The sequence below is a fragment of the Pelecanus crispus genome, chromosome 3, assembly GCF_030463565.1.
Source record: "Pelecanus crispus isolate bPelCri1 chromosome 3, bPelCri1.pri, whole genome shotgun sequence".
NCBI lineage: Eukaryota > Metazoa > Chordata > Aves > Pelecaniformes > Pelecanidae > Pelecanus > Pelecanus crispus.
Genome location: NC_134645.1, coordinates 30447295 through 30471588, shown reverse-complemented (window position 1 = coordinate 30471588; position 24294 = coordinate 30447295). Strand labels below are relative to the sequence as shown.

Sequence of the window (24294 nt, the reverse complement as noted above, 5' to 3'; positions counted from 1 at the left end):
GGGGGAAATGTGGCCTGGGAGCATGGCAAAAGCTCGCTTTGCCACCTGCTTCACCCACTCCAAGAGTTAAAAGCGGCTTGGTGGCTCCCTGTGTAAGGCTGCAATGAAAATTATGCTTAAAGCAGGGCTAAAATAGCTTTTCTTTTGCCCTTTTTTTATTTAATTTATTTTCTATATTTAATGCAGTTGCTCTTTGGAGTCAACTGAATTTTTCTGTAATATTTTTTGCTCAAATATTTATCCGTGTTGGCGGAGAGAACATTTAAAAATGAGCCTCGCAGAGCTCGCCCTAGATGCCCTAGTGTTTCTTCTGGCTTCTGCCGCTATTGAGCTGGAGCGGTTACTCACTTCACATTTCCCACGTGTTTTCCCTGCTTCTTCCGATACAGATAAAATGTTAAATTGAAACACAAAGAAGAATTTTAATTTTACTCCCTGTGTTCACTGCTTTTGTCTTGGAAAGTAAAGGGCCAGTGGGATTAGCCTGGTGCCAGCGGCAGAGCCCTGCTCTGGTAGCGCTGGCTGCCCGTTCCCATTTGGCATTGCTGGTGCCGGGCAGGGGGTCATGGATAAGCCAAAGCAAGCCTGCCAAAGCTCAGCTGTGATGCTGGAAATAGCAGAGTCCCCGCCAAATGCCTTGTGGTTTCATTTCCCATCTTGATGGGGAAGAACATCTTGTCCTGATGTACCTTGCTCCCGCAACCCTGGTGCCTTTTAGCAGCCTGGACTCTTATTTTAGAATAATAAGGCTTTCGCTGCTTGTCTTTTTGTAGGTATTTAAGTAGTGAGGCAGAGGACAGGACTGTTGAACAGCCTCTCCCGGGTGACTTGTGCTTGGGTTTTACTGTGCTGCCAGTGGAGGTGAGTGATGCTCGGGGAGCGCAACCAGCCCCATAGCAAGCAGCGAGGGCTGGAGCACGGTGGGCAGGTTGGTCGTGTTGCTGGTGAACCATGGGTGGTCAAGAGGCAAGGGCAAGCAGGGTGCTGCCATGCGAATCCCTGGCCAGTCCTGCCTGCTGTTTGCTCCCTGCTGACTCGGAGAGGGCTGTACAACTGGAAAAGGTGCAGAGAGGGGGGACACGGGGTGGTCGGGTCCTTGGGGTGGCTTCTCTGTGAGAAGCAGGCTTGGGCTGCTTAACCTGGGATGGAGGAACGTGGGTTGTGTTGGAGAACTGGAAGATAGTTAATGGCCAAGAAAGAGTGGATAGGAAATACCTCCCGTCTTTCCCGGACAAAAACTGGGGTCATCAAAGGAAGCTGGCAGGGGGCAAGTTCAATGCAGATGGATGCAAGGTTGCAACAGCATCTTCTGGGTGCTGAAAGCCTGCGTGGGTTCAGCAGTGACTGGACAGACGTGTGGGAGAAAGGTCTGTGCAGACATTAAACGTGAAGATGGGAGCGTGCTGGCAGCAGCAGGGTGCTCAGAGAGGTGTCCCTGTGCTTACTGACCTGTAGGTTTCCCCAGGTCTTTGCTGTCGAGACTCAGAGATGGAATATTTAGGCAGATGTGACCTGGCACCACTGCCTTTCTGAGCAGCCCTTCTGTGCATGGCTGTCACCCTGCTCCCCGGGGGCCAGCTTTCCCACTCCATGCTTCCAGCGCATCCCTGTAGCAGCTGTAGCAGTTCATCTTGGAGGCCCTTTGCAGGGAAGGGTGTGTAAATGAGCAGGAAAAACATGGTGTGCATGCATATTTATTGATACACACGGATATATTTAATTTACCACATCCCTGTAAGAGAACTGGGCTGTGGAATGCTGGGGCTGGGTGTGGGAACGAGCAGGGAGGGAGCTGTGGGCATGCTGCTCCTTTCCACCTGGGCAGGAGGAAAGTCTGCCATGGGGCCAGATGGGGACCAAAACCATCACCCCCCCACCACCACTCTGCGCCGCTTTGGCTGGCTACATTATGCCGTACTGGGTCTGCGCGGTGCCTTCAACCATGCAATAGCAACTCCAAGCCCTGGATGGGTGCTGCCGTGCATGCCCTGCCCGCACCTCACCCTGCCCGGTGCTGCTCGCTGGGCAGAGAGCCCAGGAGCAGGTCAGAAGTTGGCAGAGAGGAGGAAGCCTTTCAAAATAACTTGTTTCCTTTAGTGTCACTGGATTTTTTTTTTTTTTTTTTTTTCCCCTCTCCCTTTCTTTTTCCAGGCTCCTCTGAACACCACGCTCCCCAGCTTGGTGTTAGAGCTGGGCAGTACAGCGGGGTACAACCACAGCAGCTGTGCCTGGGGGGGATGAGACCCCCAGCCGATGCAGGGAGCCGGGCAGATGCTGATGGTGCCTGTCCGGGGCAGGGAGGAGGGTGCACCCCTGCTGCCAGGGCTGCCAAGCATCCTCCTCTGAAGCATTAAGCAGTGTTAGAGACAGCTTACTGGGAACCATAGCACAGCACAGACCATTATTAGTCTTGCTGAGTACGGCTATGATCGTACTTAGTGCTGCCTTCCTATCTCTTGTTGCTGAACCGTAGAGCACTTTGCAACGATTAATTCAGCATGAGACTCTAAGTGAGCATTATTGCCCCTATTTTAGAGCAGACATAAAGGTCGCTGGCAGACCAAGAGCAGAAATTCTCTGCTGTACAGATGTTCACCAGGCTAGCTGTCACAAGCCACTGGTACCTCCTGCTGGCCTTCTTTTGTCTCAGCGCTTTTTTAGGTCCATTTCATCACCCTTGAGATGTTGTTCCTTCCGCTGCAAAAAGGGGGGATGCATTCGAATGCTCAGCTGTACATGGTAGTTTGGGATTAAAACTCTCTTTGCCTGCATAGGAGAAAAAGAAAAAGTCTTGGCTTGTGTAACCAGTTATTTCTGGTGCATCTCTCCAGGCATCTGCGTTGATGTGGGCAGCAGCAGCATATGCTGCCGGCTGCAGAGGCACCAGTCCCATCGCCATCTGCGTGCAGGCTTGCTGGGGCTGCGTCGGGTGTTGCAGTTGGGGCTCTGCGTCCCTGCCTTTCCCAGGGCTGTGCACAAGCCGGTGGCAGGTCATCCAGCTCAGAGCTGGGAGCCTGCGGTGGTGTATCCAGAGCTCTTCGTGTCTCGTGAGAGTTTCTTCTCCTTCGGGCTCCAGGCGAGGGCAGAAAGAGTACGAAAATGCTCAGCTGGAGCTTGTACTCTGGAGGTGCCTTTACAAGCAGTAAATCAAATATAAAAGCAGTCAGGTGGGGTTTTTTTAGAGCCATCAGGATGAGCACTGGTTGAGATGCTCAAGCCTGCCTGCCCCAAGGCTGGTAGGACATCTGCATTGACTGCTGTGTTTTCAGGAAGAGTCCATGGAGTAGCATGTCTGCTCCTTGGCAGGTCTTCTCCATCCACAGGGTTTCTGCTTCTCATCCTTTCTTCCACGAGGTGGTGTGGCTTTTGCTTGCTCCGGTGTGCCTATCAAAGCCTGAGCTTTGGTACCCCTGAGCTCTTCGTATCGCATCTTCTCCCCTCCGTTTGAAGGCACGCCGTGGCTGGTGCCAAGGGCTCAGGGAGCAAAGGGAGGTAGAAGCATGAGGTAGTAGTGAGGTGGGTGTTGGTCTCTTCTCCCAAGTAGCTAGCGATAGGACGAGAGGAAATGGGCTCAAGCTGCGCCAGGGGAGGTTTAGACTGGAAATTAGGAAAAATTTCTTTACGGAAAGGGTGGTCAAGAATTGGAACAGGCTGCCCAGGGAGGTGGTGGAGTCCCCATCCCTGGAAGTGTTCAAAAAAACGGGTAGATGTGGCACTTCGGGATATGGTTTAGTCTAGTCTACCCTTGATTGGTTTAGGTGGGCTTGGTAGTGTAGGTTAATGGTTGGACTGGATGATCTTAAAGGTCTTTTCCAACCTAGACGATTCTATGATTCTATGCCTGTGGCTGGGAGGAGAGAGCTGCTGAGGGATGTGGGAGAATGTGAGGGTGGAAAAATGAGGCAGTAAATGCCCAGCATTAAGGGAAACAGCATCACCAATTTGGGGCTCGACTCCACATGCTTTGAGGACCATCCAGGCAAAGAAAGAGTTTTGTTTCATCTCCAGTTACACAGACCCATGCAGGGATGGTGCAAGAGACTTCCCTCCGGCCGCGGAGAGCCTCCCTGCTGCGTCCACTCTTCATGTCCCCTGGCTTCCACTGGGAAGTCTGGCTGGAGACATGGCTCCTCTGCAAGAAGAGTCCCTTCCCCCTGTAGCTGCAGGTCATCAGGTGCTGTAGTGGTATACACAAACCTGTGGGCAGAAAAGTTTCTGCCATCTCATTTCCCTCTGGCTAGGAAGACTGGCTCCTCATTTCTTTGCAGCTACTGTCAGCAGCAAACATGACCTCATTCGTATTATCCTGCGTCTGATCCCACCTAATCCTTAATGCAGCGCTGCCGGCAAGGGGAGCGTGTCGCTGCGGGAGCAAGGGGGATCAAAGGCATGCGGGACGGGCTGCGGCCCAGCTGAGCGGTGGGGCTGCCTAAAAGTGGGTCCAGCCTCTGCTCTCTGCTCCTTGTGTCATGTGGGGCGTTTCCCCTCTCCCCACCGCGGCCTTCTGAGAGCAGGGACCTTTGCCTTTGGCAGATATTGCACAGCTTCTGGTGGAGCTAACGTGTTCACTTGGCACGAAATGCTCTTCATTGAAGAGAGCATCAGGCTGTTTCAGTGCTTGACTCTTTGAGTTTGGAGGTCCTGGAGGTGTTGTCTATCCGCTTGTTTCTGGTAGACAGGTGGGCAGGCCTTTGCTGGTGACAATTCCATGCTGCTATGGCCAACGAATGGAGCTTGCGTTGACTTGCCACCCAACTGTGCTGCAAGAAGCTGTACCATGCCTGCAGCTACCACCCTCCCCAAGCCCAATGCTGCCAAAGCATCAAGAGCCAACAGATTTAGCAGGGCTTATTTCTGCCTTGATTTGAGCCCTGCCGCTGGCATGTATCACGCTTGCTCTGCTTGCCCACATGCATGGTGCCTCCTCACATCGTGCATGAATACAAAATGCCATCTGCAGGAGCACTTTGCTGTCTGCATTGAAGAGGAGGAGGTTTTGGGATTTGATGCACTGAGGTACATGGCAAGGCTCACTGCCTCCAGGCGTGGGTTAGCCACGGAGTGTGGAGTCATGGTGGAGCCAGGCAGGAGCTTGCTGGGAGTCGTTAGCAGAGGAAACTCCTCCTGCGTCAGCCAAGGGGGCTGGTGCGTGCCCAGGCAGGAGCTGCTCATCAAGACTTCCATGCTACGTTTTCATGACTGATGACTCCAAAAATCCTCTCTTCCTTATTGCAGTGGAACATGTGTGTATGTGTGAGAGAGAATCGGTGCTAAACGCAGAGTTTATTTTTTTCCCTGATAATAACACCAAAGCTTGGTGCCTGGTTGCTGGTTTCGATACAGATCTCCATGCTCTCGGGAGGTGTTCTGAGGTTGCTGCATCAGGTGACTTAGCAGTGGGTTTGTTTTTTATTTTTATTTTGAGTGGGGTTTTTTTTTTAATTTTTTTTTTTTTTTTGGCTTCTAGAGATGTGCAAAAATGTTGATCAGGTGTTGCCGATGTGTTAGGGAAAGGGGGGAGGTAAGGTTGTCCTGTGTCTCCGGGTTGTGACATAGCAGTGCTTTTTGAACCAGCATCCTCCCGGGTGAGAGAGCTCCAGTGATGGGCCCTTGGTGGTAACACAGCCATCCTCCAGATCACAGATGTTTGCTACAAGCCCAATTACAGCTTTGGTTGGTTTTTTGTGAGTTTTTTTTCCCCTCAGCCTCTTTCTGTTTCTGTTTTGCATCTCTGATCTTCCTACCAATATGCAGAGCTGCGCTCATGCCTTCGCGTGAGCACAGCAGGAGGGGGCAGTGGGGTGTGTGTCTCCATGCTTGTTTGCTCCCTTCTGTTTTGGGGAAGGACAATGCTGCTTAAGCCTGTCCCTCAAGGGAAGCAGGTGGCTTTTGCGGTGGCAGAAGGGGGTCTTTGCTCAAGAAGAAGCTGTGATTTTTTTCCCAGCACCGTCTCTTCTCTCCCTGTGGGGATGATTTTTGGGGCAAATTTACCCTAAAACATTGCTCAGGCCTCGATCTGAGCTTTGGCCCCTGCTGCCAACTCTGCGTTGTCCTTGGGCTGTCCCTGCTGCGTGGACCTGGCGTGTCCCGTGCCCCTGCCCCCATGCCTGGCCGCAGCTCTGTTCGGGGTTTGCTCGTGCGAGCAGCAGCGCTGTGCCGCTGGAAGGAGATCTGCCTGTGATCTGCCCGGCCAGGTCACGCCAGCTGTGCCCTGCCTCTGGTCTCCCCATCCCCAGCTAAGCCTGCATCATCCCAAGGCGCAGCACTTGCTTGAGGCTTCCTCAGCGCCTGTGCTTGCGGCCGGTTGGGACCCGCAGTCCTTCTTTGACAGGCTTATTTATTTTCTAAGTCAACATACCTTGCTATGGTGCATTTCTCACCAGCCAGGATTGGGTTTTTTTTATTCCTATTACTGAGCCAAGATAGGAGAAGGTTGGGCTGACACATACGCTCTAAATTATGTTGCTGTATCTCTGGTGCTGTCAGTCATGTTGCTCCCAGGCCCAGGATCTCACAAACACGCCAGCAGCAGGTACCTAAGGATCAAAGGTTTAGATCAGTTATTGCTGTCACAAATGTTTTATATCTAATTTCTCCTTGAGGAGAGCTGGGGGGAGGATGGGCTGGCAGCTGGGTAGTACAAGTGCCCTGGAGCATCGTTGCTGTGACCTGAGCTTCGTCTCCCTCCACCTGTGTGTTGAGGACCAGGTCAGGGTTACAGAAACGCCTGCCTCTCTGCAAAATGGTGTGTGAGATGAGGAGGTGGGTCACATTGAAGCCCTGGTGCTTTTTGTTGGTGGGATGGTGTCTGGCAGGCAGGCACCGGCGGGTCCCGCGATCCATCTGTGTGCTGAGGGTTTGCAGGATGCCCCACGGGTTGGTACCCCACAAGCCCACGCTGCCCCTGCCAGCTGAAGAAAACCTGCCCCTGGCTCCTGCATCCTCTCAGTGCAGGGCAGGCCAGGCCACGTGTTTTCTGGTGGTGCTTTTAAATATGTTGGAGAGCTCCTGCTATGACTGAGTTTTTCTCTGCCACTACCAGGGTCGCTGCTTGGTGGGGTTTGGGCTGGGCTGGCCCGCAGCACATCACTGCACAGTGTGCATCCGCCAGGAAAGCTCTCTGAGAGGGCTTGGGGCGTTTTGGTTAGTCACCAGCAATGGTTTGCCTCCGCTCTCCCTGCTCTGCAAAGAGTGAGAGATGGGAAGAGATAAAAAAGCCCTTGTGCTGGAGCTGCTCAGTGCAGGTAATACTCTCTGGGGAGCCTCCCACCAAGCGGGAGCCTTGTGAGTTAATTGTAGGAGCAGGGAAACTGAGGTACAGCTGGTGGGGGGGAGTCCAGGGCTTTTCCAGAGCTGGAAATAGAATGCAGGAGTGTGGAGCTTTGACTGATGGCATTTCTTGTCCTTGCTGAGTTCCTTCCTTGGAGCAGGTTGTGCCTTGGTGCCCACTTGGTAAAGCTCTCCTCCTCAAAAGTGGTTAAGTAGTTTGCTGACAGAGGGAGGGGGAAAAGCAAGCTGGTGGCTTCCTGAAGACAACTAAAGCCATGCACATAACTGCCTTAGGTATTTGCAATGATTTTATTTTGCTTGAATATCTATTTTTCTAATCTCTGGGTTTTTTTCTCCCTTTTAGAATAAGCCAAGGTGAAATAAAGGCTGAGCTTTCCCTCCCTTAGAGACATTTTTCCTTTCACGTTAATACGCTGTTGTTATCCATCACCCCTCATTGCTGCTCGGTTTGGAAGGGTGGCCGCTCGAGGAAGGATAGTAGCATTAGTTTCTAAAGCTGTGTAAAGATCCCCATGGAAGCAATTACCAGATGGATTACCCCTGGCTTTGCTGCTGTGAAAAGGCCGCTTCGGGTCAAGGATGCCGAGTGTATTAACAGCACGATCCCTTCCTTGCTTGGGAGGTGCGGTTCGGATTAGCTGCCTGCTTTTTAAAGGGCTGGGTTCAGAGCAGGACTCCAGCTGCTGGCTCCTTTCCCCTTCCCACCCTGCTCTCCTTTTCCCCTCCCTTTCCGCCTGATGCACCCCATCCCAGGCTATCCTCCGGCATGCGGGACGCGCAGCTCCTTGGGGAAGGGGGAGACCTTCTTTGCCCTCTGAGATGCTCAGTCTTGGTGGTTTGGTTGGAGCTTTGGCTTTTAAGCAGAAGGGGATGAGCAAAGCTCAGCTGGAGACCGAGTGCAGCTATGGGCACCTAAGTAGTAAATCATCTGCTGCTCCTGCTGAAGCCTGGGAAGGCTGGTTTGACCTTCATGGCTGGGAAGCAGCTCATGTCCATCCTGAAAAGGCACAGAAGGAAAACAAAACACTGTCTGTCCACGCAGGAGCTCCCTTTTGCCACTCTATTTACCTGCCATGGGTCTGGGCTCTTTCCAATGTGTTTGACCTCTGATGATCCTGGAAATGAGCTGAACCTGGCTGGTGTGGGGGTCACATGGGACGCTGCCTGCCTTCCTTTCTTTCCCAATTAGTACCCCATGTAATTGCTGCTGACCTTCAGAGGAGCAGCTTGTGGGCTCGCCCACAATGTGCTGCCAGCGGCGGCAACGGGACGTGGAGGGGCTGCCCATGGTGCTCCGGTTAACGCGGCACAACAGCCATGAAGATGCTGTCTGCTATCTCCTGAGGCCCCGGCGAGCCTGGAGTGGGGTGCCAAGGGGACCCGCCTTGGCAGGGGCAAAGGCGCTCGGGGGAGCTGGCATCAGCGAAGGATGGAGAGGGCCCAGGGGAGCTGCGGGTGCCCCATCACTGGTGGAGTGGTGGTGGGGGCACTGGTGGGGGGCTATTGCCGTCAACTTGGGGGGGGCTTACCATGGAGCAGGGCTGCTGCCAGACCAGTGGTTTTCCACCTTTTTTGTTTTATTAAACCTGAAATCTTAAAAAAAAAACCAAACCAAACCAAAACCGAATTCTCAGTGGAAGCAGAGACCCTTTTGTAGAGTCTTAAAACCTATCTGGTCTTGGTTTGCTGTCCAAAATTACTGTTTGCAGACCCATTAGAAGAGTTTGCAGGTGCCAATGGGCTCAGGCTGACCTCGCTCATCCTTTCTTGGGGGGCTGTGGGGGAGTTCACACCTTTTTTGATGGAGGCTTGGGAGGACCGATGCAGCCCGAGCACAAGCAGTTGAATGTAAGCAGTTGATCCGAGCAGTTCCACGGCATCTCAGGGGAACTGTGGGCAGGGGGAGGAGATGACCAAAAATCCTCTCCATCCTCCTGCTTGGCTCCTGGCACAGACAGAGCTAGGTCTTCTCTTTTCTCCAGTCAGCAGCCTGGTTTGTGCTGACCTCCTAAATATTCAGCTCATTATACAGTGTAACGTATAAATAAAACAGAAGCAGGCAGCAATATTCTCCAGGAGGATATAATCGGCTTCCTTTCCTTTTTAATTATACAGGATTTGTCTTCATGTGTCAGGCTATCCTATGGGCTAATTTATTATTTTAAAGAATTAAAGTCTGCGTTCTTTACGCAGCAAAGTGCTTCTGTACGGCCACGTGCGCGCACCTGATTTTGGGGGTCCAAGAAGGAAGAGCGTCTTTCCAAGTGGGAACACAGGGAATTTTGTAGCTGGATGTTGTTTCTAGAGGTCAGTGGCCTGGATCCTGCACTCTCTCCATCATCACAGGGAAGCAGGAGGTTCTTGAGCGTGTTGGAGATGGAGTTCACCATGGGGATTCCTTGGGATCTGGCTGGGGCATGCCATGCTGGCTGGCAACATGTACTGCCTCTCCCCCTGCGGAGGCAGGACAGTGGCCTGATGCTACAGCCAGCAGATAGGAGCATCATCCATGCGTGAAGCTCAGGCCCAGGCTGCCTGTGGGAGGTGGGGGTATATTTTAACCTGGCACTGCTGCTGGTGCGGCAAGTGCTTGCTGATAAGCGTGGTGTGAACTCTGAGCTGACTTACTTTCTCCTAGGGGAAGCCCTGGAGACAAAATTTGGCCTTTCATCAAAGCAATGAATCTGTCATCTTTCCCTCCTTGCAACTTAGAGTCCCCTGCTCCTGATTTGCAAATAAATTCCCCATTTTGGTGGCTGCCCTGGCCGTCTGTTTTAAAATTAAAGCTTTGGTGCCCTTGCTGGAAAAAGCATCGATAATTCTCTGGTGGCTTTTCATGCTGTTGTGTTTGGCTGGAGAGTTTAGCAGATTTAAACCTCTGGAGGATGTTTCAGACCCTGTACATCATTTACTGCAGATATGGACAAGAAGATACACAAAGAGCTGGTTCTAGCTGTGATCAACTTAACGATGGCCCAGCTGCCCTAGCCCTGGGACAACTCTTTGCACTGAATCAGCGGCCAACAGCCTGTGCTGATGCTAGTTGAGTGTGGTGGGGATGTTCAGAGGAAGACACTGGAGAGCCTTCTCCAGAGCCTTAATGGGGATGTTTCCATCCAGACAGTGGTTGCAGCCGTAGTTCTTGAAGGTCAAGTCTTCTTCCAGTTCCTGAAGGCCAAGTCTTCTTCCATGACCACTTTCCAGCCTTTGTCAGTCCTGTTACCTGATGCAGTAGGTGTCCTGATTGTGTAAATGTGTGTGTGCAACACAGGAGAGATCCAGACACTGCCCACGCAGGAGTGGGTGTTAGAGGGTGGGTTGGAGAGAGGTGGGTAAAGGAAACTGGGCAGTAGGCAGGGTGGTGATAGCATGGTTTTGGCCTCAGGGCCAAGTGAGAAAGTGGGATGCTTGCTGGAAGGTCCTCAGGGACTCATGTTCCCTGCTGAGCTAGCAGAAGAGGAGGCAATGCTCTGTCCTTTGAAGCTGGAGCAGCATGCCTGTGGATGTACACGAGCAGAGAAAGGTCAGTGGCAGCGAGAAGCTTACTGGTGAATGCTCAGAGCTTCTCCAGGGACCCCAGCTGCAGGACAGGCTTTGCTGGAGAAGTGCTTTGCTTTAATTAGGTATCCATATTAATATTTTACTTGATTTTTTTTTTTTTTTGTTCTTTCTTCCTCCAGCAAGTGAGGTTAGAGCAGACTCAGATCTGCAGGTCTCCCTTGAGAGGCAGTAAATCATCTCCAAGCAGTGGGAGGTGCCAGTTCTCCTTGGGGCAGGGTGGGATCCTGGCAGACACGGGTCTGCTCTGCATCTCTGTGGGGTCATGGAGGAGCTGCCACCAAGGTGCACCTGGGCATTGTGCTGAGGTACCCGTGCAAAAGGAAGAGGAGCTTCACAGCCCTCAAGTAAAGGAACTGGAGCTAAAATGCCCACAGGGCGGAAGACTAATCAAGGGCAGATGGCAGCTGGGGCCCATTTCCAATGTGTGGTTCCTGTCAGAACAAAGCCGGAGAAGATAGCACTGCGCCAATGAAGCACTTAAGCAAGTACTTAACTTCAAACATTAAAACATGGATTTCTGTGCGCTTCTCCAAATGCCTGGAATCACTTAAGTTTGTATTTAAGTGCTTGATTGGCTTGCGGGCTGTGCATTTTGGGGAAGGGGGATAAGAGAAAGGGGGTGTGGGACGTGACCCTTTGGGGGTCCATGCCAGTTCCCTGGCTGAGCGGTACCTATAGCACTGGACGATGGTGCTGCAGGATGGGTACGAAGCTTGGGCTTGGGAGATCCCCAGCCTGGTTTTGGCACCACCATGCGCTCTTTGGACTGGGCGAAGACCATGGCTATGGTGCTCTGTCTGTCTCCCCCTTGTATCTTGGGGATGAGGCCATTGGGATGCACAGCACTGCACGCACAGGGTTAAGCCAAGCTGCTGGGCTCTGGTGTTGGGAAAACTACACCAAAGCTTGACTGAAGGATCTCGTACCTTAATGCTCCATCTGGGCTGTTCAGGGAGACCGGGAAGAGGATGGAGGTAGCGTGATGCTGCCCTGCTTCTTTCCCCTCTGGGGCTTCTCTCCCTCTTAGTGCATGCGCTGGCGCCAGGGGACGAGGCGGGATCAGCCCTATCCTGTTTGAAGTGTTATAATCCTTTCAGATGGCATTAGCGCCTCGGCCGGTAACAGCTCTATAATTGAACCTCCTGCTTGCAGGGGCCCCGTGCTTCAGCAAGACGTTTAAATCTCATTTGTATAATACCTGGTTGCAATTCCTGCTGAAAAATTGCCCTCTGCCTCCAGTGGCCCCGAGCTGCGGTGAACTCATATGCTTGCTCCAACCATCCACAGGCAGAGGAGCGACTGAGCATGGCCAGGCAGCGACATGCCGCGGGGCATCCAAGTTTCTAGAGCTTTTGTATGTTTATTGGAGCTTGTGCTGATGTATTTTTTTTTTATTTCCCCCTCCCCTCCTTTTTTTTAATGCCCAAGTCCCAGGAAAGGCAGGATGGAGGACCAGCACAGAGCACGTGGTGAGGGATTATGTAGGGGTGAGATTTTCCAGGGAAAGCTGGGTGCGAGGGGGGCCAAGGGGCTGTAGAGGCACATCTGGCCACTGCCAGACACCCTTGGGGTCATCGTTGCTCTTGCACAGGCAAAACCCTTTTGCTTGGCCAAAGACTGGGGCTGTCTGGCAAACACCAGCAGCTCTGCCCACCCGCCGGGCTGGCTTGGGTTTGCTGCCTCCTGAAAGGATGTGCACGGTGCTGGCCTGATTCACCTCAGTCTAATGGCAACACTCAGCAGCCCCGTAAGGAAAATGGCTTTTATTTTAGAAAAGGCTTAAGTTCTCTATTTTAAAACAGTGCCACAAAAAAAGAAAGTGAATCAGAGTCTGCTTTTGGCTCAGGCCGCCCACCCCTTTGCTTCCTGGGCAGCTGGAGGCTGGCCCTGGGGACCAGTGTGACCTGCCCGTCCCTGGTTGCTGCTGGCTCCGCTTGAGCCAGGCTTTTCACCCAAAATGCCCTTTCCCCGTCAGGCAGGCTCATTGCGGCCAAGGTGCTGCCGCAACTCGCCAGCCCCCTCCCCAGTGTCCAGCCCGCTCTGGCCTCCCGTGCCGTCGAGGGGTGCCGGGGGCTGCCTGCGGGTGCATCCCGTGGGGACGCTGTGGGTCCGCAGCAGCAGCAGCCGGCTGGGTCGCTCGTTCCTTCTTCCCGCTCCAGTGATCCCTGCTGTACTGTAATCACACAATTATTATGCCATTAAAATGTCATATCTGCAGAAATCCACATAAACAAGGCATTAGCAGTTGCCAGAAAATTGTAGTTTTACTGCTAATGACCCGCTCTCCCCCTGCAGCACCGCTTCTTTTTTTTAATATTATTTTTTCCCTTTTTTTTTCTGTTTCTGAGACGTGATTTAAGAGGCAGATGATGAATTACATCTTTGCACCGAGAAGCTTTCGATCTTTAAAGATCGCTATACAGTTGCGGTGAAAAGCTGCCTCCGTGCTTGCTCTGGGGTTTTGCTGTTTGCCCTTCACTGGCGAGGCGGCAGGCGGTTTTTGGGGGGGGTGCTTTTAGCAACCTGGTGAAGGAGAAGACTCTCGGTGAGCTTTGCTCTTGCCTGGGTGCTGGCGTGTGATGGGAGCTCCTCTCCGCCACGAGTTTTGTCCATGTCTCTGTGCCTGCGGGGGGTCCCTCTTCCTGACACCCCACCCGCCCCGAGCCCCCCTGATGCGGTGTCAGAAGGGGTGGCACTTGTTTGCCGAGAGCGGCCAGCTACCCCTTGGATATTTTTTTCCTCTCTTTCCTGCAGACTCATTGAGTCTCTCAAACTCTTTTAAGCATTAACTGTGTTTCCTATAATTAATACCAGCCATTAAACTGCAATGTTGGAAGAGAAATTACCTAATTCCAAGAAAAAAAATGAGAATTTATTACTAGTACATGAAAGAAAATGAATATGAAACTTGGAGAGAGGAGCCCTGTAGAAGATAAATAGAAAGGCAAGTGGAATATTGACTTGATCCTTTTCTAGTGCAGGGTAATTTGGCTTCTAAAGTGAGTTAGATCATAATAAATTAAATTTAGATTTCTGCACATCAGTTAAATAACTCCCAAGACAGAATTCTGGTGTGAGGAAGAGGTGATAATACATGGCGGAAATATTATAATGAAGACCTTATCCAGTAACCTGTAACTGATGCGCTGTCCCCGGGTGAGCGAAGGGGATTTCTCCTTATGCTTTAACTCGCTTTCCCCATCCCTGATCAGGTGCCGAGAAACAGGCAAGTCCCTGTGTGCAGGTTGGGGAGGTCTCCTGCCTCCCGCCACTTGTATAGCTGGGAGCTTTTCATCCGAGGCCAGTGCCTTGCTTTCCCTCACCGCTTTGCACAGGCATTTTTTTGCAGAGGTTGGAGCGCGCATGTGTCTGAGCATCCTGCTCCGATTTTGGTTACCCTTGCAGGGAAGCTTGGGAAGGAAAGCTGAAGAACACCCAGAAGATTTGGACAGGAGATGTGGTTTGAAAGCAAATGACCAAACCCGGGTACCTACTTCTGGCTGAGAAAGCTACCCCAGTCCCTGGGCTTGTTTTGTATCTATTTGCTCTTGATCTCAGATGTGTATTTAGCTACCCAGTATTTAGGGACCATCCTACCGACAGCTTTCCTCAACCCAGAAAAGAGAGGCTGGGTGAATCAAGGCGGGCTGATGTCTTTCAGGTGGAGATTTCATGGGGATATTAGTTATTTACTGCGGTGTGAACCAACCAAGAATACAACCCTTGGACGCAAGGTATATCCAGGGCAGGATGAGAAGCAAATGCCGTGGGATAAGGCACTGGTATTTGTCCATGTATCCATTTACCACTGGGATCCCCCAGTAACAGGACAGTAATGGGGATAGATGGGTGCTGGGGAAATGCCATCCCAGACCTCGAAGCACGTGCCAGGACCCTCCTGCACACCAAGCCCCTGGTTCTGCTGGCCCAGCCAGAGCTCGCTGCCCTTGCAGCATGTGCAGAAGCTCCAGTTTTCCTCGAGCCACAGCTGCCCATGGGAACCCCCCAGCCCTCCTGCTCAAGCTGTGGGATGCTTGCCCAGCTGTACCCTTCTAGCAGATCCAAGGCTATTTGGTTTAATTGACATTAAAAAAACCGAAAAAAAAAATACACATACAACAGCCTTAAGTGCTATGTGGCTGCTTTTAAAAGCCATTTCTCTTCTGGTTAAGTTTGATAAAACCAACTTTTTCTTTTCTTCACAGCATTAAAATTTAGGGACTGCAACTCTGTGGCAGTTGTTTTAATGGTGCCAGGCCCCGCTGGGGTCATCATGAAATCTTACAAACGTCAGGCTGTTGGTGTCTCCGAAATGCAGCCAGCTCACTTTTCTTTTACTGTGGTGGTAAATCACGTTTTGCAAGATGCCTTAGAAAAAAATTAAACAATACTTATCACCCTGTGTACATCGGTCCTCCCGAAAGCCTGCAGGCAGGTTATGTACATCCTCCTCGTAAACTTCCTACAGTGACCTCACTGGTTTCATAACTTTCTCCCAGCCTTGAATAACTCTCTCCCTGTCCTGAATAACTTTCTCCCAGTGAGGGTGGTGGCTCAGGGGTTTCTTCTGATCTTCCCTGCACTGGGGTAAGTGCTGGAGGAGCTCCTGAGAAGGCCATGGGGTCACACCAGGGAGGATGAATACGACCCTGTATCTGGAAACTTCTGCATCCCTGAGCTCTGTTGGCTTTTTGCGGGTGCTCGTGTCGCTGTGACCCAAGGCAGTGCAGGGCATCGTGTGGCTAGAGGCATCCGGCTTGGTCCTGCCACGGTTCACTTGCAGGAGCTGGTGCTCCCTCGTCCCCTTCCTACGACTAGAGAAAATGCACTGCCAGATGCTAGTAAAATCAATTATGGGATAAAAATCACCCATTTCAAAAGCTTCATTTTGTGCTATTAGCAGGCAAAATCAGCTTTGAGATGGTGTGAACTGAGGAGAGGGAAAAAAAAAAAGAACAGAAGGAGAAAAGATCAATTATTGGATAAGATCACAATTTTCTTTGGGGCTGAGATGTCTGTAAATGTTTGCATCTCTCTTTGTTACATGTAGGCTGAGATCAAAGAGGTTGTGCTGCTGTAACGATGAGATCTTATCGGCGCAGCATTGTGCTCACCAGCTTCGGCACTGCGCCGCTGAGGGATAATTAAACCCCCTGACAGCAGCATGCTGCTGAGGGTTGCTTAAACCCCCTGATGGCACCAAGCCACCAAAGGATGCTTAAACCCCCTGACGGCTGTCGAAGCTGTCGGGTAACCCCAAAATGCAGCTCCTACACCCTTTTGGAGGAGGGGGACTGCATGGGCACATGCTTGCCCACTCTTCTCCCTGTGGTAGGGCTGCGGTCCTCAGTGGAGACTTGTGGCAAAGATGGACCAAAATTGGGCTGGGAGGATGACAGCCCCCTTCTTCCAGGGTCCCATTGCTGGAGCTGGCCTTGGGGCCAGGGTACGGCTTTAGAAAGGTGGGATTGTGCTTGATGAAACTGCTCCCATCTGATGGCCCTTTCCCACCTGAAGGGTTACAGGGGCAATGGGGCATGTGGTGTAAAATACCTTTGTTTTTTGTCTGGAGAGAAATTAAAACCCTAATAAGACCTTTGTGCTTTTATATTTCTTGAGACTATGCTGTTTGAGAAGAGACCTGAATTTGGTTTCAAATTAGTCGTTTTAAATTCAAATTGGCAGGCTTTCTTTGACATGCTGTTTCAAGACCTAATAAAAAAAAAAAAAACCCTGAAGACCTAATGAGGCTCCTTGTTAGCCTGCTTTTGCAATGCTTGCCCATGCCGCAGGGCTGACTGACCTCTGGCGGGGCTCGGGAGGACCTGTGGAGTGGGGTCAGGTGTCCTGCTGTCTTTCCTGTCTCTAATGGGGCTGACTTTGTGCGCGCAGGGCTCGGACGTGGACTGGGACGACCTTTGGGATCAGTTTGAAGAGCGGAGGTACCTGAGCGCCCGGAGGTGGAAGGGCGGCGAGGACCCATACCGGCTCCATGCCTTTAACCAGCGGGAGAGTGAGAGGATCCCCAGTGACCGTGCCGTCCGTGACACCCGCCATCACAGGTTCTGCCTCCCCCTGATTTCTCCTGGTCTTTCTCACAAAACTTCATTATATGGGTGGATAGTCCCGTTCCTCTTTAGGGCTGTGGTTTTGGGGTGCTAGGTGGGTCAGAGCCCTTCACCCGTGCCCAGTGGGTGTGCTTGGGGTTGGTTTTGCCTGGGCTGTATTTTTAGGATTGAATCTTTCACTTTACTTGATTTCTTGGCATGTCTGGCAGTCCTAAACCTATTAATGAAAACCTGTATAAATTACTCCAGGACCATAGGGAAAGAAAGGAAAAGCCTTTTTTTTTTCCTGTCAGAAAAGTAATGGGTGTGCGAGAGCACGTCTCCACGATGGGCAAAGTCTTCACTGGTGCTGGGAACTCTTGCTCTGCAGAGGATGCAATGAGATGGTGCAAGGGGGATAAAATAACTGTTGAGCACTTATTTTGCTCTGCAGAGAGAGGATTTAATGTGGGGAATAAGGGCCTGTTGCTGAGGGAGGGGGAGAGGAAGGTAAGAACTTGTTGGGTTACTAACAGCTCCAGCACCATCGGGGTCAAATATATCCTGTGGCTCCCAAAGGACCCCTTGAGGGAGGCAAGGAGGATTGCAGCGAGGGTTGCCTTGCGGCACCCACAATCCCTTGCTGCTGTCAGTGTGGGAAGGGTAAGGTGGGAGTTTTGGTGCACTCTTGCTTGCCCTGAGAGCAGCTGTAGCCTCCCTCCAGTCGCCTCTCCAAACTCATCAGGGAAGAGCTGCCCTTCGCGGCTGCAGGTTGTTGATGGTTGCTGGGGTTAATTGTTAGACTGCTGGATGGAGCGATGTCAGGGTGTTCTGCTGGGGTAGAAAATACCCCTGAGGCTCCCTTGATGCAGTTTTCCTCCTTGTCCTCTGAGGGCACAGTGTATGCCTGTCCCCTGACGGCGGCCCCCAGCCCACAGCCAGTGCAAACCCTTCCCAAGGAGCTATGCCTGCCATTATGTCCCAGCCCACTGGCAGCAACCGTCCTCTCCTGCCTTCTCCTGGGAGCCCTTTGGGGGGTAAGCCCTGCTCTGGTGGGAGCCCTGTGCCAAACCCAACCCTTGCTGCCTAGGCTCTATGATTTGGAGCAACCCAACACCTGGCATCTGACCCAACTCTAAATTTCCCCTACTCCAGTCCAAATGCAGCACTTAGGCTGAAATGCTGAAACAGCAAGAGTTCTCCATCCCTATAGCAAGCAATGGTGTTTCTTTATTTATATATTTTTTTTAGCTCCTTTTCGTAGTAAGGACCAGATGCTCCTTTCTCCGGAGAGGAGCTGTCAGCCCTGATGGACGCCTGTTATAGCTGAGCAGAGAGAAAGTGTGCTATTCCTGGAGAGAATTAATGCCAGGGATATTAACCATCTGCCCTATTAAAAGGGAAGATCGACTCGGCTGCCCCCTCACTGTACCCCCGCTGTGTGGTGGCAGCCACCTTGTTCCTGGGCGGGTGGATGCGGCACTGAGTGCTCCTGCAAAAGAAAAGTTCTCATTAAGGAGGAAGCGAGGGCACAGCATGTGGGAGGGGCTGGGGCTAATTGCATTTGCTTCCAATTTCCTTAACCCGGTAATTGGATTCTGATTTATTGAATATGTCTGAACAATGCTGCGGATGATGCACCATTAGCCGAGCATTAGAGCGGCCACGGAGGAAATGGGGCTGCCGGGAGATCTGGGGGAGGCAGGCACTTGATGGGTGGGATGGAGGAGAGAGAAGGGTCCGTGCCTGGTGGTCAAGGGGGAGAGGAAGGTGCAGAGTTTGCAAAGCCCTCTCTTGAAAGAAATCCTTGCTCGTGGTGCAGGTGTTCAGGGAGCTCCTCAGGCGATATTCTGGCACTGCTGTGCAACCTGGGAGTGGGGAGTGGGTCCTGAATTACCCAGTGGAGCTGGGTGGGAAAGAATGGATAAGTATGACCTGCTCCTGGGGCAGGGCAAAATTGCTGGTGGCTGTGCAAGAAGAACATGTAAAGAGAGTCTAGCATGGGGTTGATTAGGAGAGGTCCCTCCTGCGGAGGGGAGAGCTGACTACCACAGACCTGACCAGCTTGAGAGATGGGAAGCCCTCAGGGCTCATGTTGTGTGACCTGCCAGAGGCTGTGCTTACAGAGAGACTTGGTTTTGACAGCAAACCTGGCTTATCCAGACTGAAAGTGCTCAGACTTGCTTGCATGAAAGCAAACCCAAATAGTCAGACCTCGATTCTGCTCCAGCTGACCTTGGGGGAAGGTGCATCCTAGCACAGGCCCCACACCAAGGGGCACCACCATACTGGGAGCCATGCCAAGGTGCTCCTGCCCAGCTGCTATTCCCAAAGAAAGTTTGCATGAGGGGCAGGAGACTTTGGAGAGGGTCTTACCCACCACTTGAGCACGTCCCCATGGGTAAGCAGGCTCTCCTTCAGCCTCTCAGCCAGATGTTGTTGCCCAAAGCAGCTTGCTCTGCTCTCCAACCAGGTTTTCAGCGTGTTTGCTCTCCATCTCTCATCCCCTCTGTACAGCACCTGGCAGCACTGAGACTCACAGACCTGCAAACCACGGTAATGCCCCGAGACCAGCACCTTGTAGTCCTGATCCTAGTGCCTGGGACGTGGGACTGCTGCTCCTTACAGCCTCTCTGTGGGGTGTTTTTCACCAGGATGGTTGCAGAAGATTTCCTGGAGTTTTCTTTGCTAATCCAGCCAAGCATCTGGACTTGCCAACAATAGCTGAATATACAAAATCTGGCAAGGGCTGAGCAGCAAACTCCTTGCCAGAAGGTCACGGAGAGGGCAAATATTTTCAGCGGGGTGGGATGTGGCACTGACAGCCAGTTGCTTAGCAATGTTTGCTGGATTGATTTTGTTTTTAAAATGCAACCAGTGAAAAGGTTTCAGATGGAGAACAATCACAGTTCTCCAAGGAATTGGAGCTGGAGAAACCATGGTGGCTCCCCTGGCCTGTCTCTGGCCAGCACGGGGCTGGGAGCCTGTGCTTGGTTTATGGGTGATTTCAGCCAGGGAAATGCCATGGTTTGTGTGGACTACGTCGTGTCCCTCGGCCTGGGAGATCTCCAGCTGGAGCATTGCTTCTGGTGACCCGCCTGCATTTCCCTGCCGTTGACTGCATTCCTGGTTGCACATTGACCTAGCCCTTGGACTACGTGAAGGGATGTGTTTCTCCAGCAGAAGACCATCTGTGGTCCCGTGGTGGTGTATCACGTCCCCACCAAGAGTCAAGGTTAAAAAATCCCCATGACCACAGCAGTAGGCGGGACCCAGATGTAGGTGGCATGTCCACGTCATGCACAGCCAGCTCATGCCACTGGAGTGGGTGCCTGGTCCCCACTTGCCACAGTAGCCACATGCCACTGGGATTACTTCATCACCACATCCCACCTTCTGCAACTCCCACTGGCAAAACACAGGACCAAAACGGCAGCGAGTGAGTCAGTGCCAGGCGTGCGCACAGGGGGAGAGGAGCTGAGGTTTCCAGTATTGCTCAGCGGCTTGGAAAGCCAACAGGGAGGACGCATCGCCCCCAGCCAGAAGATTTTGTTGTGATGGCTCCTGGGCTTTTTCCATCTGTGGCAGCCAGCTCCCAGGGAGGCCGGTATTCACCACGTGGTTGCTCCATATGCTGCTTAGGCTGACCTCCACCTCCCAAATGCTCCATTGGGTTTAATAGATGTGCAGATGCTGTTGTGGCTGCCAGGCTAGGCTGGGACCACGAGTCGCGGCCAGCACCAACCTGAGCTGGGGTTTGTGCTTGCTGACGGCAGCGAAGCAGAGAGGTGAAGTCGGGGATGAGGAGAGTAGATGAGAGGGTAGTAGCTGGAGGAGAGGTAAGAGCCTCCAGCAGACTTCTCTAGCTAGTGCAAATCCTGACAGCCAGCCTCAGGCATCCCCCACTGCCTGTTTTCCTCTGTTCATCTTGCTTTTTTCCTCCGCAGCGCCGGTACAAGTTTAGTAGTGCTGTCTCAAGAGCTGGTAGAGCAAGGAGACCAGGGATGGAGCCCTCTCGAATCCTGCCATAAGGCAATAATCCTGCAAATTTTTTAAGCTCCCTCCCTCCCCGAGTCCCAAGTGCTTTGCAAGAGGCCCTACCTACCCAGTTAAGCTTGAATTTTACAGCTGCTTGAGGGGGTGCGTTCGTGTGTGTATGTGTGTGTCTGAGAGAGAGAAAGCAGCTGCTAAAATCAAGTTGTGATTGAAATGCGAGGCTGACAGGGATACTGGCGTCTCATCATCTGCTGAAGATGAGAGCATCCTGGCAGCCTGGGGCCCTGGTCATGCCAACTTGTGCCCCCTACAAAAGCTCTTCCCTTGCAGTCTGTCCTGTTCCCTTTGCAGGGAACAACACACACCATAAGACTTCCTCCAGGTTTCCTCACTCAAACCACAGTGTGGTGCCAGCTGGAGAGTGTCCATTGGGCAGGAGAGTTGCCCAGGGCTGGTGGCTCTGCTCGTAAGGACTGTTCATGGAGGGATGGGAAGAGGTGATGCCTATGACATTCCTGTGGGGCAAAGAGCTGCTGTCTTGAGTTCTCAAGGTCCAGAAAAGCCAAGATTTCAGCCCTGAAGCACTACATGCTGCAGTGTTATTTTGACCCATTAATTGTAGCGTGCATCCCAAGGGTGCAGAGGCTGCATGTTCAGTATTATGTGGGAGCAGCTCTGGTTGGGGTAGTTGAAGATACCTGACTGTGCCGTGGATGGGGATGACCAGGAGGAACATGCTGTCCTGAGGGTGGTCCTACCTCTGCCAGGTGTGGTTCCTGCATACACGGGCACGTGGGGCTGGGTGTGCATCTCTGCCGCTGCACACCTTCCACGTGTCCCCGTGTCCCGTGTGAATGTGTTTGGAGCAGGGCATGTGAAAGCGTGTGTAGATGTCCACGTGCAGATTGTGTGAGGGCAGCTGTATCACATGCAGTTTTTGAAGTGGCTACATTTTTGGCTGAGTTGATGATTGTATCCCAGGAGTGGCAAGCAGTCAAGTGCACTGAGAATATTGTAATATCTTCTTGGAAGTGAAGAGTCGAAGAGGAGAAAAGTAGGTTTTGACAGCATTGCCTTTGGCTTAGCATGTTTATGATCCCCTTGGAACTTCTCACATTGCCTTGTCTTCCTTCAACTTCATTGCCCACTAGGCTGAAACCACTTTGAGATGAATTGAGGTGAACACTGGGTCTCAGCAGCTAGAAATGCGTTTTGTACCCCACATAGAGATTTAGGCATCTTATCTTCCTTGCCTGGTTTCTTGAGAGTCCCCAGAGAAGGAACTTAATGTCTGGAGAATGATGTCTGTAGAAAAGCCCATCTTATTCCACAGGCAGGACAGAGGTGGGGTTCTGCTCCACTGCCCTCAGCAGTACCTGGACATTAGACCTGCCGAAGCAGGTAGGTACCTAGCAGGTGGCCAAACACCCTTTGAATTTGAGGGAAGGTTTGCTGGGACTTTACCTGGATGGACCTTGAACAGTTGAGAGCAGAACTTAACCTGGAGGTTTTTCTGGTCTACTGTTGCCCTTCCCTTTGTGGACTCCATACATTTTTCACTGTGGCCTCTGGATTGTAGCTGAGCTAATCCGGTTTCCTGTGTAATGCAGATTAAGTCCCAAGGGATCTGGTTATTTTTAAAATTTGCTTATTCAGGCAGTGTCTTGTGGTTGCTGACTCTGGATGTGCTCTGTTGTAGACCTGGGCAAGAAGTTGGTGTGGGTACAGGTGTGTGGGTGCGTGTGGTCTCCCTGACCCTGATGCTGCTGAGTGCATCTGCTTGGGGCAGAGGGGTGGTGGGACAGCAGGGAGTGGGGCACGTCTGAGCAGAGGTGCCTTGTGTGCAGTGGGGGTGGATAGACCTCTGTCCATGAGGGCAGATGGAGTTGCGCAGGCTAAGCCAGTCTGGCCTGCGGAAGAGGGAGCCAGGTGAGGAGGGTGGGGGAGAGGGAGCACTCAAATGCTGCCACATCTCCAGGCTCAGCATTGGTGAAATCCAGGATTGTGCGGCCACATGTGCATACCGCTGGCTTTGTTCTGTCCTGTTGTGTGGGCTGGGGGTCCCCACATGAGTATTCTTTTGGAAGAAAAGTGCATGATGCTTCAGGGAGAGCAGGCTGGCAGCACCTTGCACAGGTTGGAGAGGGCTGAATGCAAGAGGGTATGGGTCTCTTCTTGCTTTTGGGGTTTATTATTAGCTGCTGCGTGACTGCCAGCAATATCCCAAGGAGTTTTTCTGTCCCTTGACCTGTTATTCCAGCTGTTACACTGTTCTGAGCAAAGCCAGGGCATTTGTGATTTCATTACAAAATAAGATTTATGACATTTGGGCAAAATCTTGTATCGGTGAGGGCTGTCCCTGGATCTCTTGCCAGCAGAGCATATTCTGAGGCTGAATTAGCTGGGTAAGAGGGGATCTGAGATCCCCTTGCCTTTGGTCTTGATCTCATTCTTATTCCTAACTACAGGCAAGAGCACAGATTGACCCTGCAAGCGAGCAGTTACACAAATGTGGAAAACACATTGGAGACGAAAGCATCTCCATTAGGAAACAGCATGATTGCTTTCGTCCTTGGACACCAGACCCCAAGAGGTTAGTGCTCGACACTGTTTTTCCATCACCTCCTTAGGCTGCGATCTCTGGGGATGAAGATATGAGAACAGTCCATCAAGCAGAGCATGTGTCTTGGTGATAAACTGGAACTGCCTGAAGAGGCCAAGGTTTTGTTTCTGCTGTCGATCAGCTGGCTTTTGTGGTCTAAGTTTGAAACTTTCAAAGGCTGGGTAACGTCCTAAGAGAGACAATTGCTCCTGCTGCTTCTGTGCAACTTGCTAACCCTTTGGCAATGGTCGAAATAGCTAGCTAGCACAGGTTGGTGATGTGAAAGAAAGTATCTTAGTATGTTTTGTAGCTTCTCCTAATGCAGTTGGGCAGCTGAAAGTCAGTGACACACATGGCTTTGGGCAGCCAGCTTACTCTCCACACACTATCACCAACCACGGATCAACCATTTGAAATCCAGCTGTACCATCTATTTATTTTATTTTTTAGGGAACTGTTGTTATTATCTCTTCTCATCATAGTTATCCTGTTTCCAAGCTCTTCAGCCTTCCAGGAATTCAGACCTTTGCTATACAGGTTGGTTACAAGCGCACCCAGGTCCCCTAGCTGGGAAAAAATTGCTGTCTGCTAACAAAAGACCCAGTATGGATCTCCCCTTACCAAAACCCACTAGCTAGGGCTCTGTTCTAGAGTTTAGACCCGCTGTCTCTCACAGTTTGGACCTATGTGTTGCTGGAGAGCTAAGGCTTTTGAATGAACTGAAGCGTGAAGCCCAAAGTACAATTTGGAGGATGCAAACTGGGAAGGTCCCATCTGGCCAAAGACTTAAGGGTGAGG

General features: G+C 51.8%; 1 protein-coding gene across 1 annotated transcript in view; it reads left to right on the top strand.

Moving 5' to 3' along the window:
- The window catches only part of GALNT14 (polypeptide N-acetylgalactosaminyltransferase 14), a 99406-nt gene that overhangs the window by 20748 nt on the left and 54364 nt on the right, over positions 1–24294 (top strand). The window contains exon 2 of the mRNA XM_075707539.1: positions 16744–16913. Coding sequence (XP_075563654.1) covers positions 16744–16913 — 170 coding nt within the window. The remainder of the gene's footprint in view (positions 1–16743; positions 16914–24294) is intronic.